Below are 20,434 nucleotides of genomic sequence, written 5' to 3' on the forward strand. Positions count from 1 at the left end.
TTAATGTGGCTTTCCCAGAGAGCGAGAGAGAGAGAGAGAGAGAGAGAGAGACAAGACAAGACAAGACAAAATTCTTTATTTGGAGGATAATAGAAAAGCACTGGTGCGCTTTGTTAAATCCAGTCCCCGCCCTGAATAGGGTCTACACTACACAATACTAAATAAAAATGAAAGCATGGTGTTAGCAGAGATACATACCAAAGGAGAAAAAAACAACAAAAAAATATTTTAGAAAAAGAGAGAGAGAGTGAAAGAGAGAGACAGACACAGAGAGAGTGAAGGAGAGAGAGAGAGAGACAGAGAGAGAGAGAGAGAGTGAAAGAGAGAGTGAAAGAGAGAGAGAGAGAGAGACAGAGAGAGAGTGAAAGAGAGAGAGAGAGTCAGAGAGAGATAGAGAGACAGAAAGAGAGAGAGAGAGTGAAAGAGAGAGAGAGACAGAGAGAAACAGAGAGAGAGTGAAAGAGAGAGAGAGTGAAAGAGAGACAGAGAGAGAGAGAGAGAGAGTGAGAGAGAGAGAAAGAGAAAGAGAGAGTGAAAGATTGAGGCAGACAGACAGACAGACAGACACACACACACACACACACACACACACAGAGGCTGAAGAAAAATTTCGAACACAAGTTTCAGTTGAAGTTTTTTTTTATGTATCGTTTAATAAAATAATAATAATAATAATAATAATAATAATACTAGATTTAATGCATGTAAACAGCAAACACACAGAATACAATGATAGCACTCAATGCAAACACGACAGTATATAAAAAAAAAAAAAAAAAAGAAAGAAAAAAAAAAAAGAAAAGAAAAGAAAATGGGGGAAAGAAAGAAAAAAAAAATCATAACCATACAATTCAAAACAGTTCCATTGGGCAAGATGACGTAACCAATCCCTGACACGGCACAAAACCATATGGCACTATCAGACAGCAATCTGTACGCTTCAGGCACACGCAGAATGAACAACTGAGTGCATAGATTTATTGGATGAAATATGATTTCTTATACGCATGGCACGGTTTTCTTTTTATTTGTTGCTTCTGTACACAGGTAGTCTACCACAGGTGCAACAGCATATCAAATTCACAAAATGTATATCATTGACGTTAGGTGACAAGTTATGACACGGCCTCTGTCCCTTCCCAGCCATTCCAACACACACACACACACACACACACACACACACACACACGAGCATTATTACCATAAAAATTTAATGCGCGCAAGCAAAGCTGCGTATGACACAATAGAAAACGTCTGTTTTGAATACGTATTCAAAAATGGCTTCTTCTTTTATTTTTCAGATTCATGAACGCTCGACTGCAAATTTGCTCTAAACATAACATTATCATTAAAGTGCAAACAGGTATGTAAATAGAAAAGGAATAAACATGCAAAGAATTAGTACTCATGACCGAATGTTGTAAATCCAGATATACAGCCCAACCACCCACCCCCAGGATGACTAGGTGGTCCTCGTCGATCCCGACGGACGAACATCCATGATTTGTCGCCTCCGTTGTCTTTCAAGCAGTAACCCACCAACAATAAACCAAATTTGAACGAAAAACATACGAACATTTCTACAATATTGATAATAGATTCATTTAACCCTTTCACCCCCAGTCAATCTATAGTACAAAATTCCCTTGTTGTATAAACACAGAAAAGAAAATGGCTAAGAATAGCTGGGGATTCCCCCCTACGATGTATAGAAAACATGGCCAATCCTACCAACGAACATTAAGAGCAGTAGGTTCATGGATAACAGACCAATGAATGGTCACATTTCAGTGACATGTCTCCTCTATCACGTCTGTGCATAAATGCCAGCTTGGCGGTGAAAGGGTTAATCATATGGATAATTTCGGCAACTAAAAAAAAAAAAAAAAAAAAAAATTCTCGTGTGCCAGTGTTTGGAACAAACAACTATTACATTGCTAAAAAAAAAAGAAAAAAAAAAAGCTTATTTCTCCATGTGTATGAAACTGATAGCAGCTTGTTTAAAACAATGTTTCCCAATCGAAATCTGCAGCAAACACGACAGGCTTGTTGTAAAAGACAGCAGGTGTAATGTATACCTCTTTTGTTTGTTTGGTTTTTTTAAAATTATTTTTTATACTTTCCTTGTTTTGTTTCAATCTGTCATGCTTCTGATTCTGTCAGTCCTGAAAGAGGGAGGGGGTGGGGGGGAGAGGTGGGGAGGGAGGGGTGGGGGGTAGGGGGGAGTGCAGGAGGCGGGGGGTGGGGGGGTGGATGTCAACATTCCATTGGAAAGCAAGCACAGAGTTAATAAGATTTTAAAGCAACCGATTTGATTAATAAACAACAACAACAACAACAACAACAAGAGAGGCAAGGCCTTCAAGACTCACTTGTGACTGAGAGTAAAACACACAAGCTTTTTATGTATTGAGTATAATTTCAAAATGTAATGTTTAAGTGTGAGAAAGATCAGTTGAAAGCAAATGAAGTCCCCTAGCATAATTACAGAGTAATTTCCCTTTTTTACTCTCTGCACCAAAACGTTTGCAAAATAAATAAAACTTCCATGCTTAGAAAAAGATGTTCCTGTTTGAACAAAAAATGATAATAATGACTGCTCTTGTTGTTGGGTCAGAATATCAGATCAAAGTGCCAAGTTTAGAGAATACAAAAAATATAAATATAACAGTAAATGCAGTTTGCATATAATTAGGCTTCATTATTTATTTTTTTGTGCCCATCCCAGAGGTGCAATATTGTTTTAAACAAGATGACTGGAAAGAACTGAATTTTTCCTATTTTTATGCCTAATTTGGTGTCAACTGACAAAGTATTTGCAGAGAAACTGTCAATGTTAAAGTTTACCACGGACACACACACACACACACACACACACAGACAACCGAACACCGGGTTAAAACATAGACTCACTTTGTTTACACAAGTGAGTCAAAAACCATGAACGACAGACAGCCCAAAGCATTGCTGACCGACTGCAAACCGTACAAAAATGAATAAACACCACTCATCAGATAACCGATGAAAATTGAAAATCCTCGAAAAGATGAACGATCAGAACGTGATTGACACTTAATCAATCAATCAATTAGTGCTCAGTCAGTCACTAAGACAATCAATCAGTTAATCAAGTAATCAATCAATCAATCAATTAATCAATCAATACGTCTTCTTTACCGTTGTTGATCCGCGGGTGAACAACGCTGGTTCATTTCACACAAAAAAGTTTTCTGACAATGATTCACCGCAACACGAAATAATATCAAACATACAGGGGGTTAGGGAATGGTAGAGCAGTGTGACGTGTGGGAAAGGTTTAGGCGTATATCGGCATAGACAACATGTATGATAGTCAGTCGTGTCCGGCTATGACCACCAGAACAGAGGCAACTGCTGTTCCGACTATTTGGGCTAGAATTTGATTATAGTGGAGAGTGTCTTGCCCAAGTTACATCCCCACTCTCTCGGCCAAGAGGGTTTTAGGACAGTCGGGGTTGGGATGATTCCCAAAGGCCAACTAGCCCACAAGGCTGCAGCACTAAGAGCCAGTGCAATTTTGCCTCCTAGTTTGAGAGTCATAGTCCTTCACAAAAGACTAAGCTGTAAATGATTTCCCATTGACTGGAGAAACCATTATATACAACACAGACAACATAGCAAGGCAATAAACGAACATCATCCATTTGTTTCTGTGTGTGTGTGTGTGTGTGTGTGTGTGAGCCTAGAGTTGACTCGATCAAGATTTTGCGCCTTATAAATATTATTATTAGTAGTAATATTTTTATGCATTTATCTATTATTTTTTATTTATATATTTATTTTATTTTATTTTATTTTTGTTAATTTTTATTTTATTTTATTTAGTTTTATTTTGTTTAATTCTATTTTTTCTTTTTTCTTTTAATTTATTTTATTTTATTTTTGCTATCTTTATTTTATTTTATTTTTTTAATTATTTTATTTTCTCAAGGCCTGACTTGGGTTACGCTGCTGGTCAGGCATCTGCTTGGCAGATGTGGTGTAGCGTATATGGATTTGACCGAACGCAGTGATGCCTCCTTGATCTACTGATACTGATACTGATACTGATACAAAACGCAGCACTGGTCAAGGAATGAACGATAAGATGATTTCTTTGGTAACGTTGACATTACAGTTCCAACAAATGCTAGGTGGAGAACGACTTGGTGAGACATTTTACTGTTAAAAAAAATAAACAACTGTACTATTGACCAAAGAAACGTTTGCTTCACAAAATTTTACTGTAGCATTATGTACCTTTATCACGAGCGTGTGATGGTTACATAACCGCAAGATTGGGGCTGTGTATAACATTAACATTGTTGCGGTTATTGTAAGCCGTTACCTTATTCTTGACTAGCTGTTACGTGTAAATGTAGTGGTACGGTGTTATTTATTTATTTATTTATTTATTTGTATTTGTATTTTGTTTTGTTTTTTAGTACTGCTAGATTACAGTTATCCACAAACGTACCCATGATCACATGAATGCTCGTATCACTATGCCAACATGGGCTGCTGTCTACCGTGTCAAAAATCGTGAGTTCAGGTAGGCAAACTCCGTCTGCACATTAAACGTGTCCCAGTACAGATTGGGCTCCTGCGGGATGGCGTTGAAGGACTGGAATCCAGCTTTCTGCAGATCCGCCAGCAGGGTGAGCATCTGAGGGTAGTTCTCCCTGGCCGGGCAGTCTTTGAAGATGTGCCACTCCACAAAGAAAGTCTTCACCTGTCTGTCAAACGTGATGGAGAGAGAAACACATGGCATGGTTTACGTCAGGAACAAGGCATGGTATATGTGTCAGAAACAAGGCATGGTATATGTGTCAGGAACAAGGCATGGTATATGTCAGGAACAAGGCATGGTGTATGTCAGGAACAAGGCATGGTATATGTCAGGAACAAGGCATGGTATATGTCAGGAACAAGGCATGGTATATGTCAAAAACAAGGCATGGTATATGTCAGGAACAAGGCATGGTATATGTCAGGAACAAGGCACGGTATATGTCAGGAATAAGGCAAGGTTTATGTCAGGAACAAGGCATGGTATATGTCAGGAACAAGGCATGGTTTACGTCAGGAACAAGACATGGTATATGTCAGGAACAAGGCATGGTATATGTCAGGAACAAGGCATGGTATATGTCAGGAACAAGGTATGGTATATGTCAGGAACAAGGCATGGTATATGTCAGGAACAAGGCATGGTATATGTCAGGAACAAGGCATGGTTTACGTCAGGAACAAGACATGGTATATGTGTCAGGAACAAGGCATGGTATATGTCAGGAACAAGGCATGGTATATGTCAGAAACAAGGCATGGTATATGTCAGGAACAAGGCATGGTATATGTCAAAAACAAGGCATGGTATATGTCAGGAACAAGGCATGGTATATGTCAGGAACATGGCATGGTTTACGTCAGGAACAAGACATGGTATATGTGTCAGAAACAAGGCATGGTATATGTCAGAAATAAGGCATGGTATGTGTCAGGAACAAGGCATGGTATGTGTCAGGAACAAGGCATGGTTTATGTCAGGAACAAAGCATGGTTTATGTCAGGAACAAGGCATGGTTTATGTCAGAAAAAAAACCCCGCGATGGTACCTGAAAATATGACCATGTTCCAAATAGGTCTACTAAGCGTTGATCAATATTTGACAGAGTACACAATCAGTTACAACTGCCATTCCAACTGATCGTCTGAATAATAATCATAGGGTGGAGAGGAACTGGAGGTGGTGGACTATGAGTTAGTTACGCAACGTTTACGATATTTACTCTTGACGTAAACTGTATAATAATTATATAGGTTACGTGTAAGGAGTAAACAAGCATTCCTCACAAATGTGAGTCAGAAGTCTTCTTCTTCTTCTGCGTTCGTGGGCTGCAACTCCCACGTTCACTCGTATTTACGCGAGTGGGCTTTTACGCGTATGACCGTTTTTAACCCGCTATGTAGGCAGCCATACTCCGCTTTCGGGTATGTGCATGATGGGCATGTTCTTGTTTCCATAACCCACCGAACGCTGTCATGGATTATAGGATCTTTAACGTGAGTATTTGATCTTCTGCTTGCGTATACACACGAAGGGGGTTCAGACACTGGCAGGTCTGCACACATGTTGACCTGGGAGATCATAAAAATCTCCACCCTTTACCCACAAGGCGCCGTCACCGTGATTCGAACCCGGGACACTCAGATTGAAAGTCCAACGCTTTAACCACTCGGCTATTGCGCCCGTCAGAAGTGTTCATGGGGAGAAGTCACAAACACGAGGAATTTTGAGGGACATATGTTCGATTCGCGAGGGAAATGAAAATTCATTACGTCCTGAAGAAAATGATTAAACAGGGTCAGTCAACGTTTTTTTTTGTTTTTTGCTCGCCAGCTATGCCACTGGAGTTTCAAAACTTTAAAATTTTGGTTAACAAATAGTAAAGAGTGGTAACTCTCTCCATTCACAAGGTACACAACTTCAAGTCAGTGCTGCTTACGCTACCGATTCAGCTAGCACACAGGTAAATAAAAGGTACATTGGAACAAACCCCGACACTTCCTCAAAAAAAAGGAAGCGCCGGGCCTGTCCTTATACCGATCATCTGTCATGTGCAGAGAGCAGCAAAGACAGAAAGTAAATTTTGTTGTTGCTTTTTTACTTCACGCACACACACGCGCGCCGGCGCACACCCACCCACACACACATTACATATGTATGACATATACATATATATAATTATATATATACATGTGTGTGTGTGTGTGTGTGTGTGTGTGTGTGTGTGTGTGTGTACTTTTCTGATTGTCTTACAGGAGAAGACAGAATTTGACAGAGAGGTAAAAGCAATAAAACGTGCGGTAAAAAAAGAAGAGATGCGAAAGGAAATTAAAAGCTTATTCATTGTTTTTCTCTTGAAATTTGCGGTTTGCGGACACCAACAGATTCGGTTTTTTTTTTTTTTTTGTTTTTTTTTTTAATCACAACAGATTTATCTGTGTAAAATTCAGGCTGATCTCCCTAGGGAGAGCACGTCGCTACACTACAGCGCCACCTTTTTTGTTGTTGTCTTTTTTTGTAGTTTTTCCTGCGTCCTGTTTTAATTGTTTTTCCTATCGCGAAGTGGATTTTTCTACCGAATTTTGCCAGGTATAACCCTTTTGAACGTTCTTTCATCAACAAGTGCGTAAAGGTCGTGAAGGGACAGACATACATACATACTTACATACATCCATCCATACATCTTTTTTTTAAACAAGTGACCCCCCCACCAACTAGTCGCTGGGATACCAGCATACTGACATACTGCTACAACTCAAACTAACAAATTGTTCCACAGGTAAATGTGAAATGTTTCCGGAACGATCTTGGACCGTCAGTGTGGATTACCTCCCTTCGGCTACATGCGCTCGAGACGTCTTGATTATTTCACCCCCCCCCCCCCCCACACCCCCGCCCCCCTCCGCTCCACCCCATAGCATGGGCACATCAATACCTCTTTTCTGTTTGGATATAAGTTACATTCACAATGCCCGTTTGTTGCTGTATAGTTTTGCCCTATTTTTCTTTTTTTTTTCTTTCTTTCTTTTTTTTAAAATTTATTATTATTATTATTTTTTATAGCCTTTTTTCGTCTTCTCTCTCTCTCTCTCTCTCTCTCTCTCTCTCTCTCCGTGTGTGTGTGTGTGTGTGTGTGTGTGTGTGTGTGTGTGTGTGTGTGTGTGTGTGTGTTTTACAAAATATTCTACATTCATTCTTTTAGAACCACCAATAATGGTCCATGGTCGCAGTGGTGCCTGGGGGGTGGGGGTGGGGAGAGGGGGGGGGAGGGGTAGGGGTGGTTGAGGGGGGTGGGGGGGAAGGGGCAGGGTCATAGTTTTGTCCGCTAAGCTCTCTTTGTTTTCTTTTTTCTTTTTTTTTTCTTTTTATATCTCCCATGTATTTCCTTCCAGAAAAAAAAAATCACTATTGTTTTATGGCTGTTGAGGAGCCTCAAGTTGTGTGTGTGTGTGTGTGTGTGTGTGTGTGTGTGTGTGTGTGTGTGTGTTTAAAGAAAATATATTCATCTAATTATTTATCTATTTATTTTATCATTATGATGATGATGATGATGATAATAATAATAATCATTATCATTATCAATATTATTACTATTATCAATATCATCATCGTTATTTCTCTTTTTTCTTCTTCATAATTTCGATTTCATATATTTATCCATTTGTTTGTCATTTTAGTTGATTATCAATCAATCAATCAATCTATCAATCGATCGATCGATCGATTTGCCCGAACGCAGTGACGCCTCCTTGAGGAAATTGAAAGTGAAAGTGAAACTGAAACTAAAACTCCGCGAGCTCCCCTTTCACCCACCTGACCACGTGTCGTGGTGGTCTTGGGGGGTCTGGACTTCCGGATGAGATGATTGGCCGATTGGAATCCCCCCTCGCCCTTCCCCCACACACCCACGCCCCCCCCAACACCTTCCCCCCAAACCCCCACACCTCCTTGAAAAGGAGCTCAACACATGTTCAAGAAATGGAAGTAACTGAATGGGAATGAACGTTAATTGTCATAGATATACGAACAACAGGATGAGAGTTTCAATCTCCAACTTCTGGAGACGTTTTCCCTTGCAACACCTGTGGGAAGTGCTGCGCATCCAGAATCGGCCTCTTCTCCCATATGAGGACACACACTGACAGATAAGACTGCCTGCCTGCCTGCCTACTCATCCGTCGGTCCGACGGGAGACTCCATCAGTGTTAATTTTCATAGATGCACGGGCAATAGGATGAGAGTTTAAATTTCAAAGGAAAAAAAAAGATGATTGCTAATGCACACACACACACAGGCACGTGCGCGTACGCACACACGCAAACTAAAAAACAGACATACACCTACATGTGAACTCACACACATGCGTACACACATGCATACATAGACATGTGCAAACACACACACACACACACACACACACACACACACACACACACACACACACACACACACACACACACACACACACACACACACACACACACACTCACACACACCATATAACTTACTTCAGTATCCCCGAGTCTATCATGTTTCGAACGGCATCCCATTCTGAACACTCTATGTCCACCTTCAGTACATCAATGATTCTCTGGAGAAAAGAGATCATTTATCAGTTTACACACACACACACACACACACACACACACACACACACACACACACACACACACACACACACACACACACACACACACACACACACACACACACACACACACACACACACACGCACGCACGCACGCACGCACGCACGCAATGAACACAGGTTCACCACCGCAATATCGTCTAATATCACTGATAGTGAAAAGACGCTAAACTAAAGAACGAACACACACACACACATACACACACACACACACACACACACACACACACACATAAAGACACACACACACGCACACACACACACACACACACGCACACACACACACACACACGCACACACATACACACACGCACACATAAAGACACACACACACGCACACACACACACACACACGCACACACACACACACACACGCACACACACACACGCACACACATACACACACGCACGCACACACGCAATGCACACAGGTTCACCACCGCAATATCGTCTAATATCACTGATAGTGAAAAGACGCTAAGCTAAAGAACGAACACACCCACACACCCACACCCACACACACAGACACTCACACACACACATAAATACACACACACATACACACACACACATATACACACACACACACGCATGCACGCACGCACGCAATTCACACACGTTCACCACCGCAATATCGTCTGATATCACTGATAGTGAAAAGACGCTAAACTAAAGAACGAACACACACACACATACAAACACGCGCGCGCGCACACACACACACACATAAATACACACACACACACACACGCACGCACGCACACACACACACACATACATACACACACACACGCACGCCCGCAATGCACACACGCTCACCACCGCAATATCGTCTAATATCACTGATAGTGAAAAGACACACACACACACACACACACACACACACACACACACACACACACACGCACGCACGCACGCACGCAATGCACACACACGCTCACCACATCCACCGCTGCAGTTATTTCTACTGCTAATCCTGGCACCAGTTCCACTGCAGCTGCTGCTATTATTGCTGCTGCTCCAAACTACACGTTCAGCTGCTACTGTGGAGTGATGGCCTACAAGTAACGTGTCCGCCTAGGAAGCGAGAGAATCACGGCTCAGCCGCCCATATTTTCTCCCCCTCCACTAGGCCTTGAGTGGTGGTCTGGACGCTAGTCATTCGGATGAGACGATAAACCGAGGTTCCGTTTGCTAGTATGCACTTAGCGCATGTAAAAGAACCCACGGCAACCAAAGGGTTGTTCCTGGGAAAATTCTGTAGAAAAATCCACTTCGATAGGAAAAGCAGATAAAACTGCACGCAGGAAAAAAATACAAAAAAAAAGGGGTGGCGCTGTAGTGTAGCGACGCGCTCTCCTTGGGGAGAGCAGCCCGAATTTCACACAGAGGAATCTGTTGTGATTAAAAAAAAAAAAAAAAAAGAAAAGAAAGAAAGAAATACTGCTAGGAATTGCTTCTGCTGTTCTATCTCCTGCTACCGCTTTTGTTCCTGCTACTATTTGCATTGTATTGTATTGTATTGTATTGTATTGTATTGTATCTCTCTTTTTATCACATCACAACAAATTTCTCTGTGTGAAATTCGGGCTGCTCTCCCCAGGGAAAGTGTGTCGCTACACTGAGAGCGCCACCCTTTTTTATTTTATTATTTATTTTATTTTATTTTATTTTATTTTTTTGCCTGCGTGCAGTTTTATGTGTCTTTCCTATCGAAGTGGATTTTTCTACAGAATTTTGCCAGGAACAGCCCTTTTGCTGCCGTGGGTTCTTTCACGTGCGCTAAGTGATTGCTTCCCACGGGACCTCACTTTATCGTCTCATCCGAATGACTAGCGTCCAGACCACCACTCAAGGTCTAGTGGAGGAGGAGGAGGAGAAAATATCGGCGCCTGAGCTGTGATTCGAACCATCGCGTTCAGATTCTCTCGCTTCCTAGGTGGACGTGTTACCTCTCGGCCATCACTCTACGCTTTCTACTCCTGCTACGACTAGTTCTGCTGCTGCTATTCATACTTTTTATATGATAGTCAGTCGTGTCCGACTATGACCATCAGAACAGCAGAGGAGGCAACTGCTGTTCCGACTATTTGGGCTAGAATTTGATTATAGTGGAGAGTGTCTTGCCCAAGTTACATCCCCCACTCTCTCGGCCAAGAGGATTTTAGGACAGTCGGCGTTGGGATGGTTCCCAAAGGCCAACTAGCCCACAAGGCTGCGGCACTAAGAAACCAGTGCAATTTTGCCTCCTAGTTTGAGAGTCGTAGTCCTTCACAAAAGACTAAGCTGTAAATGATTTCCCATTGACTGGAGAAACCATTGATAATACAGCTCTCACTTTGCTGTTGGCCCTAGTGTAAAACTTATGTCAATCTGTGATATAAGCAGAGTGTTGGGGCGATATTCATACTACTGATAGTAGTAGTAGCCATACTGCTGCTACTGCTACTGCTGCTGCAACTACTACCACAATGCGGATGCCGTCGCAGACCATGATGCTATCAATACTGCTGTTGATGCTGTTACTGTCACTTCTACTATAACAGAGCTACTAGAAGTGATGTTGTGCGCTAAGTGGGTTAATTATTACCACCCATGTTGGTATGGCGTGACTCTAGCGTCAGTGCACTTACGTTGGTATGGTTGAGGGTAGTCACCAACGTTTTCAAGGTCCTCATTTTCCACAGGGATCTTGTCTTGACGTAGCTGTCCAAGCGCGCCTCGAACCTATCCGTGTCCTCTCCACCCAAACCGATCTGGTAGAACATCACCTGACGACTTCGGCGATGGTCCGGGGTGTCCATGCTGAGACACACACACACACACACACACACACACATACGCGCGCGCGCGCACACACACAAACACATACATACATACACACACACACACACACAACGACACACACACACACACACACACACACACACACTCACACACACACACACACACGCACGCACACACACACACACTCAAAATAAACACACACACCATGAATACACACAAAAGATTATGCGTGCACACACACACACACACACACACACACACACACACACACACACACACACACATCATACTTTATTTCATTGTAAAGTTTATGAAGACTTAAAGCGAAGACACGACTTTTTCCATATTGCTGCTGAGAAAAGACAAGACGTGCTTAGTCTGTTATCCACTGAAAATGATGAAATTATGATTTTGCTTAGCCAGATACATAGCAGAAGCTGTTGATATCAGGAAAAGGAAAATAGATGGTAATAACACATGATCATCACTAGTTATATGAATAGCCTGTTACAGCCGTGTACTCTTGATGGTCACATTGCATATTTATAGTTTAGTGTATGTTGTTTCTTTGTTATGGTGTGCATACTTGTGTTGGGCACATACACAAGAGTGCGATTTTAGTAATTTGGTTTTTGAATTGATTTATTGACATGATTTGCTTTAATTATTGTCGAGTTTGTTTCCTTTCATCCAGTACATTTGACACCGCAACTTAGAACTGACCCCAGATTCAAACACTCGACTGTTGGCCACCGTTCTTTCTCTGTCTCTGGACCTTACAATTGGAATGAACTTCCTCTTTCGCTTCGTCAGGTCTCCGCACTCAGCCCTTTCAAGTCTGGCCTAAAAAAAAACCCCACCTCTTCCCAAAACAGCCTCCCTTCCTGCCTCTTCCTTGTCTTCAGTTTCTCCAGTTTTAGAGTTATGCAGGCGTGTGAATGACTTGTGCGAAAGCGCTTGGATTTGTCTTTGCACAAGATTCAGCGCTATATAAACACCATAAATAACAAAACCCCTGACATAAGGGCTGTAGTAAGGCCCATGTCAATAAATAAAAAGCGGGTTTAAGCGTCTCTCTCTCTCTGTCTGTGTGTTCAATGTCATGCACGTATGTTGTAAACTGAGAGCATTTCAGCTAAAGTGACAAGTTTGGCCAGTGAAAGCGGTCGAGGGAGAGAAGTTCGTTGCAGGATTCCATACCATACGAGCGGGTACAAAAGGTCATTTGATACCGCGCTCATTGAGGTGTCACTGAGCAACACGAAACCCTGTATCGTTGTTATTTTTTTGGTTTGGTTTGTTTCGTTCTGGTGTTGTTGTGGTTTTTTTTTACTTTTTTTTTGTTTTGTTTTTTACTGTTCCTTTTGTTGTCATTTCCCTTTCCCAGTGAGAGAGAACGATATTCAACCACTGGCAAGAAATTAAAAAGTCGTTTCGTCCCCCACCCCCCATCACCCCCCCAACGTCCCCCCCCCCCCCCGCCCCCCCCGCCCCCCAACGCCCCCTACCTCCTTCTCTCTCTGCGCTAGCCATAAACGATTCAAACTTGGAGAGAGAAAAAATCAGCGTGTCTGTCTGCGTCACTAAAGCACACACACACACAACAACAACAACAACAACAACCGACCCCCCCCCCCCCCAAAAAAAAAAAAAAAAAAAAAAAAAAAAAAAAAAAGAAAGAAAAGAAAGAAGTTAGCCTTGGCGTCCCTTGGCGCATTTGGGGGGGTGGGGGGTGGGGGGCGGTGACGGGGAGCGGTGTGTGTGTGTGTGTGGGGGGGGGGGGGCGGGGGGGGGGGGGGGGGGGGGGGGTGTTCATGATTTTTTTTGCTGTTGTTGCTTTTGTTGTTGTTGTTTTTCTGGTTTGCCTGATCTCTTATCCCTGTGGGACTGGCTGAATAATCTATTGCCCACTCTCTACCCTGTGATCTGTCTACACCTGTCTGCACCTGCTGTAGATTCTTAATAATAGTAATAATGATAATAATAATAATAATAATAATAATAATAATAATGATGATGATGATAATGATAATAATAATAATAACAACAACAACAATAACGATGATAATAATAATAATAATGATGATGATGATAATAATAATAATGATAATGATAATTATAATAATAAAAGCTTCATGATAAAATGCAAGGGTAATGGCAAAACCTAGGAAAACTACTGGGGGAGAAAAACAACAAAATACCACCAAAAACAAGAATAATAATAATAATGATAATAATAATAATAATGATAATAATAATGATAATAATAAAAGCTTCATGATAAAATGCAAGCCGGTGTCAACACCAAGGTAATGGCAAAAATTACTATGGGAAAAAAACAACAACAAAATACCAACTACAACACCACCACCACCACCACCAACAACAACAAAAATTACCTTGGATCGAAGGAGAAAACATTGCATCCCTTATTACCAAAAAAGTCATCAAATGCGAAGTCATAGGCGATTCTGGAAACAGAACCACAAAATACAGGTTATATTAATACAAACATTAATTTTTTTTCTTCTTAATGCTTGCACGTGAGAAAACACGTTCATACACCCATGCACGCAAGCGCACGCATCAGTGCACACACACACAAACACACACACACACACACACACACAAACACACACACACACGTGCACAAACATACACACACACACACACACACACAAACACACTCACACGCATACGTGCACAAGGACACACACAGACACAGACACATAGACACAAACACACACATACACACGGACACAGACACGGATACACAGACAGTCAGACAGACAGACACACAGACAGAGAGAAAGAGAGAGAGAGAAAGAGAGATAGAGAGAGAGAGAGAGTTACAGATGCATACATACATACATACATACATACATACAGACACACACACACACACACACACACACACACACACACACACACACACCTACCACCACCACCACCACAAAAAGCCTCACATTAAGAATGTGCATGAGCGTGTTTCTGTGTGTGTGTGTGTGTGTGTGTGTGTGTGTGTGTGTGTGTGTGTGTGTGTGTGCGTGTGTGCGTTTGTGTGTTGTGTATATTTGTGTGTGTGTGCGTGTGTGCGTGTGTGTGTGTGTGTGTGTGTGTGTGTGTGTGTGTGTGCGCCTTACCCAAAGGAGTAGACCAAACAAGGTGCTGACACCTCAAAGCCTCTGTCCCTGCAGTAATACCTATAACCATCTATTTCGTTCTTGATTAGAGCCTGGTTCTGGCACTTGTACTGAACTGGGTCCTTCTGTATTACTCTGTATCAAACACACACACACACACACACACACACACACACACACACACATACACAAAATACATTATATTCATACACACGATGTTTCGTTTGTTTTGTTTGTTTTGTTGCTGTTGTTGTAGTTTTTCAATCAGAAAGAGAAAAAGAGAGAGAGAGGTGGGGGGGGGGGGGGGGGGGGAGGTGAGAAAGAGAGAAAGGAGAAAGGGAAAGAAAGAGAGAAGGAAATGAATGAATGAATGAATGAATGAATGAATGAATGAACGAACTGTTTTACTGAGGGGGAAAGGGGGTGTGAATAAGCACATAGGCTTGTTTTCAGCCTTCCTTCAACAGAATCAGAGAGACAGAGACAGAGAGAGAGAGAGAGAGAGAGAGAGAGAGAGAGAGAGAGAGAGAGAGAGAGAGAGAGAGAGAGAGAGAGAGAGAGAGAGAGAGAGAGAGAATGAGAATGAGAATGAATTTTCTGTAATGAGGAAAGTGAAATAAGCAAGGACATGCTTTTTTCATCCGGCCCTCAGGGCAAAGGAATTCAACATGCAAACAAACAACAACAACAACAACAACAAAACTACCCCCAAACCTCCCAAAACAACACAAAATAGCAACAATAAACAAAGAAAAAACCAACAACAAAAAACAACGAAGCTATTACTACCACTACAACTATCACAACTACCACTACTACCATTACCACTACCACTACTAAGTAAGTGAATAAGATATATATATATATATATATATATATATATATATATATATATATATAAAGAAGAAAGAAAGAACAAATTAGAGGGGGGGGGAGAGAGAGAGACAGACAGACAGACAGTCATGTCGGTGCATGCTGAACGTGCACTGGCTGGCCAGGCCACCAAACAATTTTTTAAAAAATCCTTACAACAGTGCAGTCTTCGGCAATCTCCCCAAACCACGACAGAACCATGAGTAAAATGATATTGGCCGTATAAAGGAAGAAGAAGCAGAAGGCATACAAATTCTTTACAAACAGGGACAATGACTGGGCAAGGTAATGCTTTCTAACGTCCACCTCTCACCCAGCATAGGAACTTAAGAGGACCTGAAGCAGACAGAGCAGAGTGTTGACAAAAGGGACTTCTTCTTCTTCTTCTTCTGCGTTCACTCGTAAGCACACGAGTGGGCTTTTACGTGTATGACCGTTTTTACCCCGCCATATAGGCAGCCGTACTCCGTTTTCAGGGGTGTGTATGCTAGGTATGTTCTTGTTTCCATAACCCACCGAACGCTGACATGGATTACAGGATCTTTAACGTGCGTATTTGATCTTCTGCTTGCTTATACACACGAAGGGGGTTCAGGCACTAGCAGGTCTGCACATATGTTGACCTGGGAGATCGTAAAAATCTCCACCCCTTTACCCACCAGGCGCCGTCACCGTGATTCGAACCCGGGACCCTCAGATTGACAGTCCAACGCTTTAACCACTCGGCTATTGCGCCCGTCGCCAAAAGGGACAAAAACCGTCCCACTTCCCCACGCAGAACAGAGCTAAACACACACACACACACACACACACACACACGCATGCACGCATGCACGCACGCACGCACACACACACACCTGGTGGAATGATGCATGTGAAAAGGCTGTTAATTACAAGAAAGAAACATTTAACAACTACCTCGCGGACAGTGAGCCCAAAAACCACAAAGAAATAAGGGAAGCAAACACTCAGAGTAATAGCCCAAGCTAAAAAAAAAGAAAAAAAGAAAAGATCACTGGTCATCATTTTGTTCACAAGAAATTTTAAATCATAAAGACTTTAATAAAGTTTGGACAAAAATGTAAGAAATGAAAAATGGAATAAAGTTACCAAGTTGCCCAATATCAAATGACTTACAAAACAAATTTCTATCAGATCAGGAAAAGGCAGAAATCTTTGTTGAAATGTTTCCAAAAAATAGCAAATACGAAGGCTTATCACCTGTGTGTAAAACACACAGAGACAGAGAAGAAAATGGCGCTTAGCAATATAAAAAAAAGTTCAGTCAGCATCGATCCACTATCTAATGAGCTAACTGATATGATACAAGCTCTGAATTACTTATGATCCATCAAATAGTTTTCTCGAAAATAGCATTCTTTGTTGATTCCAAATCAGTACTTCATGCTCTAGAATTGTTTAGCCTTGAAACAAGACCTGTCTTAGTTATTGAGGCAAATCATTTGGTACATTGTTTGAGGATTAAAGGGACTGAGGTCAGTTTTTGTTGGGTGCCTTCTCATATAGGCATTCATGGCAATGAAACTGCTGATAAAGCAGCTAAAAGAGGAGCACAAGATTTAGAAAAATCGACAAAAATACATGTCCGTCTTTCCGTAAAAGAGGCATACACTTTGTTAGAAAAAACAGCATGGGGTCGATTTCATAACCAATAGAAGGAAAAGTTTTTAAAACATAAAGGGACATTATTTCCCGTGAATATTATTAAAGAAAAGATACCGAATCCATCAGCTTGTTATACAAGATTAATAACCTCTACTTTCTTCCGTATAAAACTTGATACGCTGAAGACAAAGTATAGTAAAAATGTTACATGGATCTGTGGTAAGCAGTTCAGCTTGCATCATTGTTTGTTTCACTGTCAGCACTTCTTGTCCAAGTATTTCAAAGAGAATAACTATTCTGCAGATGATTTTCGGAAAGTTATTTCTGACGTGGTTCTTATGGTCGAACTTCCACAGGCATTAGTTCATTGCCCTATTTTTACATTCCTTTAATGTAATTCAGAATTGTGTTAATGGCTTCTGATTATTACTATCATTATTGGATTGTTACTATTTCATGAAACTGCATGTTAGTTATGCATTTTTTTTTTGGTAGTTTTCTACCTTTTCTGTTTTCCTTTTCCCTCTCCCCTCCCCTCCTCCCCCCTCACAATATTTACAACATTAACATGATTGTGATTCGAGTTACCTAAGAAAGGATTTATCAGACTATAATTTTTCTGATTATCGTCGTATGCGGTGCAATAAAAGAGAAAGTGATTTTCATCTTCCATCATGTTATTTGCATCTTCTTCGCTGGAAAACCAATGTTTGAAGTATTTTTTTTTTAGTCCACTTACTCTCAGTTTAAACCTTACGAGGCTATCCCTATGCCATTTGTTTGTTACAAATGATAAATATCTTTCTTCCTGAAAGACGCTTTTAAAGGAATAAAACCACCTGTATCTATCATTAGCTTCTAAGTCTGAATGCCAGTTATGCTTATAGCATGAGATAAGTCTGTCTTTAAATTTGCTTATGAAACCATGCTCATATCCAGCTCCTTGACTCAACCAAGCTACACCAAATCCACTCTCAGTCCGTGTCTTATGTATGTCGATACCCAATTAAACTGACCACATTCATGTTTTAATAGGAGCATTTCATAGGCCTCTCTACATAGTCGTGACATTGGTAAAGCTGTAAGTCTTAGCCAGTATTTTATGCATTTTATATATGATTGGATATACATCGGATATCTTCCCGTTTTCCATAGACTGAGCTATTAGATGTATTCAGAGGTACAGAAAATAATCTTTTTTATTACAAAAGTATGTACTTTTTCAGTCTGCTTACTATCTTCGTGTAATTCCCATATTTTAGCTGCATAAGTTTTAAGAGTGGTTCTATCTTTGTATCAAAGATTTTCCAAAACAGATTCAGTCCACTGTCTTGAGTTTCTTTTTCAGAGACTTTTGTATTTCCATAACTCCCCCCTTTTCCCTTTTCTACAAACTTCTGACAAAGCTATAGTAATAGTTAACTTTGTCATAAGACCATTCCCAAATACTTATACGAATTTGTAAACTTTAGTTCTTTATTTTCTTAAAACCGTCTTTCTCTGATTGTCAAAAGATCCCCTTTTCTAAATACCATGGCATTCGTTTTTTTCAAGATTAACAATCAGTTGCAATCGGTCAGCTTCTCTTTTAAGACCATCCTGCTGATTCTGGATACCAATAACCGTATCAGATAGCAATATTACGTCATCGGCGAACAGTAAAAGAAACTGCACCAGGAATTAACTGTATACTATGCTTACCAGTTCGGTATAATTCAATGACTAAATCATTAAAGAAAAGGGGAAATAGCAGGGGGCTAAGCATGCAACCCTGTTTTACTCCTTTGGGACAATTGAAATAATCACTGTAACAACATTTATCACGCACACAAGACAGTACATTGTCATGAATACTTCCCAAAGCCCTATACATTTTACCATTCACCCCATAGTTTCTCAAAACCGCCCACAAAGCATTGCTATTTAGAGTCAAAAGCCTTTCTGAAATCAACAAAGGCTGCATAAAGTTTAGAGTTATTTCGCAAAATGTTTTGAACAATGGCATAAAGAGTAAATATGTGGTCAATAGCGCTGTAGTCTCCTCTGAATCCCACTTGCACTTCAATGAGTTTATCTTCTTTTGCACACGGTGTAAGCCTTTTGTCTAAGATGTGTGTATACACTTCACTAGCAACACTTGTTAATGCTATGCCACGATAGTTATTTGGCTCGTTGACATATCCTTTCTTACAAATTGGAACAATGATTGATTGTGACCACTCTGCTGTAAAGATACCATTATCAAACGGCTTATAGAACAAGGTAGCAAGAATGTCAAAAACAGTTGTGTCTGCATGTTTCATCACTTCAGTGATTATTTTATCAGGACCAGCACTCTTTCCAGACTTAAGGCTACCAATGAGAGAGAGAGAGAGAGAGAGAGAGAGAGAGAGAGAGAGAGAGATGGATGGATGGATGGATGGATGTTTATTCATTTATAGGCCATTGCTCCTTTTGAAAGGGTGTCAGAATAATAAATGTTTGAAGGAAAAACCAACAACAAATATGTTACCATCATGCCTTGTGAAATGACATGCACTCAGATAAGCAATACACAAAGCACATCATGAAATCAGCTACCTGTACAAGGCTTGGCCAGCACTCAGCTGCCTTTGGACACAGGATGGCAAGGTCCCTTCTGCAACAAGAACACGTAAACACTTTTTCCTGCCTTACTTCTTTCCTTCATTTAAAAAAAAAAGTTGTTTGTTTACAAAAGATTGTTTAATCGTTTTTATTCATCTACCCCTTGATCTGTTCACTTTTTCA

General features: G+C 40.9%; 1 protein-coding gene across 1 annotated transcript in view; it reads right to left on the minus strand.

Annotated features, from left to right (window-relative positions):
- Positions 1-770: 770 nt before the first annotated feature.
- The window catches only part of LOC143276501 (putative methyltransferase-like protein 24), a 32,706-nt gene continuing 13,042 nt past the window's right edge, over positions 771-20,434 (minus strand). Inside the window, exons 3-8 of the mRNA XM_076581035.1 lie at positions 20,246-20,303; positions 15,167-15,301; positions 14,423-14,494; positions 11,870-12,041; positions 9,097-9,179; positions 771-4,754 (exon numbers count right to left, since the gene is read on the minus strand). Of these exons, the coding sequence (XP_076437150.1) occupies positions 4,544-4,754; positions 9,097-9,179; positions 11,870-12,041; positions 14,423-14,494; positions 15,167-15,301; positions 20,246-20,303 (731 nt within the window). The 3' untranslated portion in view covers positions 771-4,543. The remainder of the gene's footprint in view (positions 4,755-9,096; positions 9,180-11,869; positions 12,042-14,422; positions 14,495-15,166; positions 15,302-20,245; positions 20,304-20,434) is intronic.

The sequence above is a fragment of the Babylonia areolata genome, chromosome 32 (genome assembly GCF_041734735.1).
Source record: "Babylonia areolata isolate BAREFJ2019XMU chromosome 32, ASM4173473v1, whole genome shotgun sequence".
In the NCBI taxonomy this organism is placed as follows: Eukaryota; Metazoa; Mollusca; class Gastropoda; order Neogastropoda; family Buccinidae; genus Babylonia; species Babylonia areolata.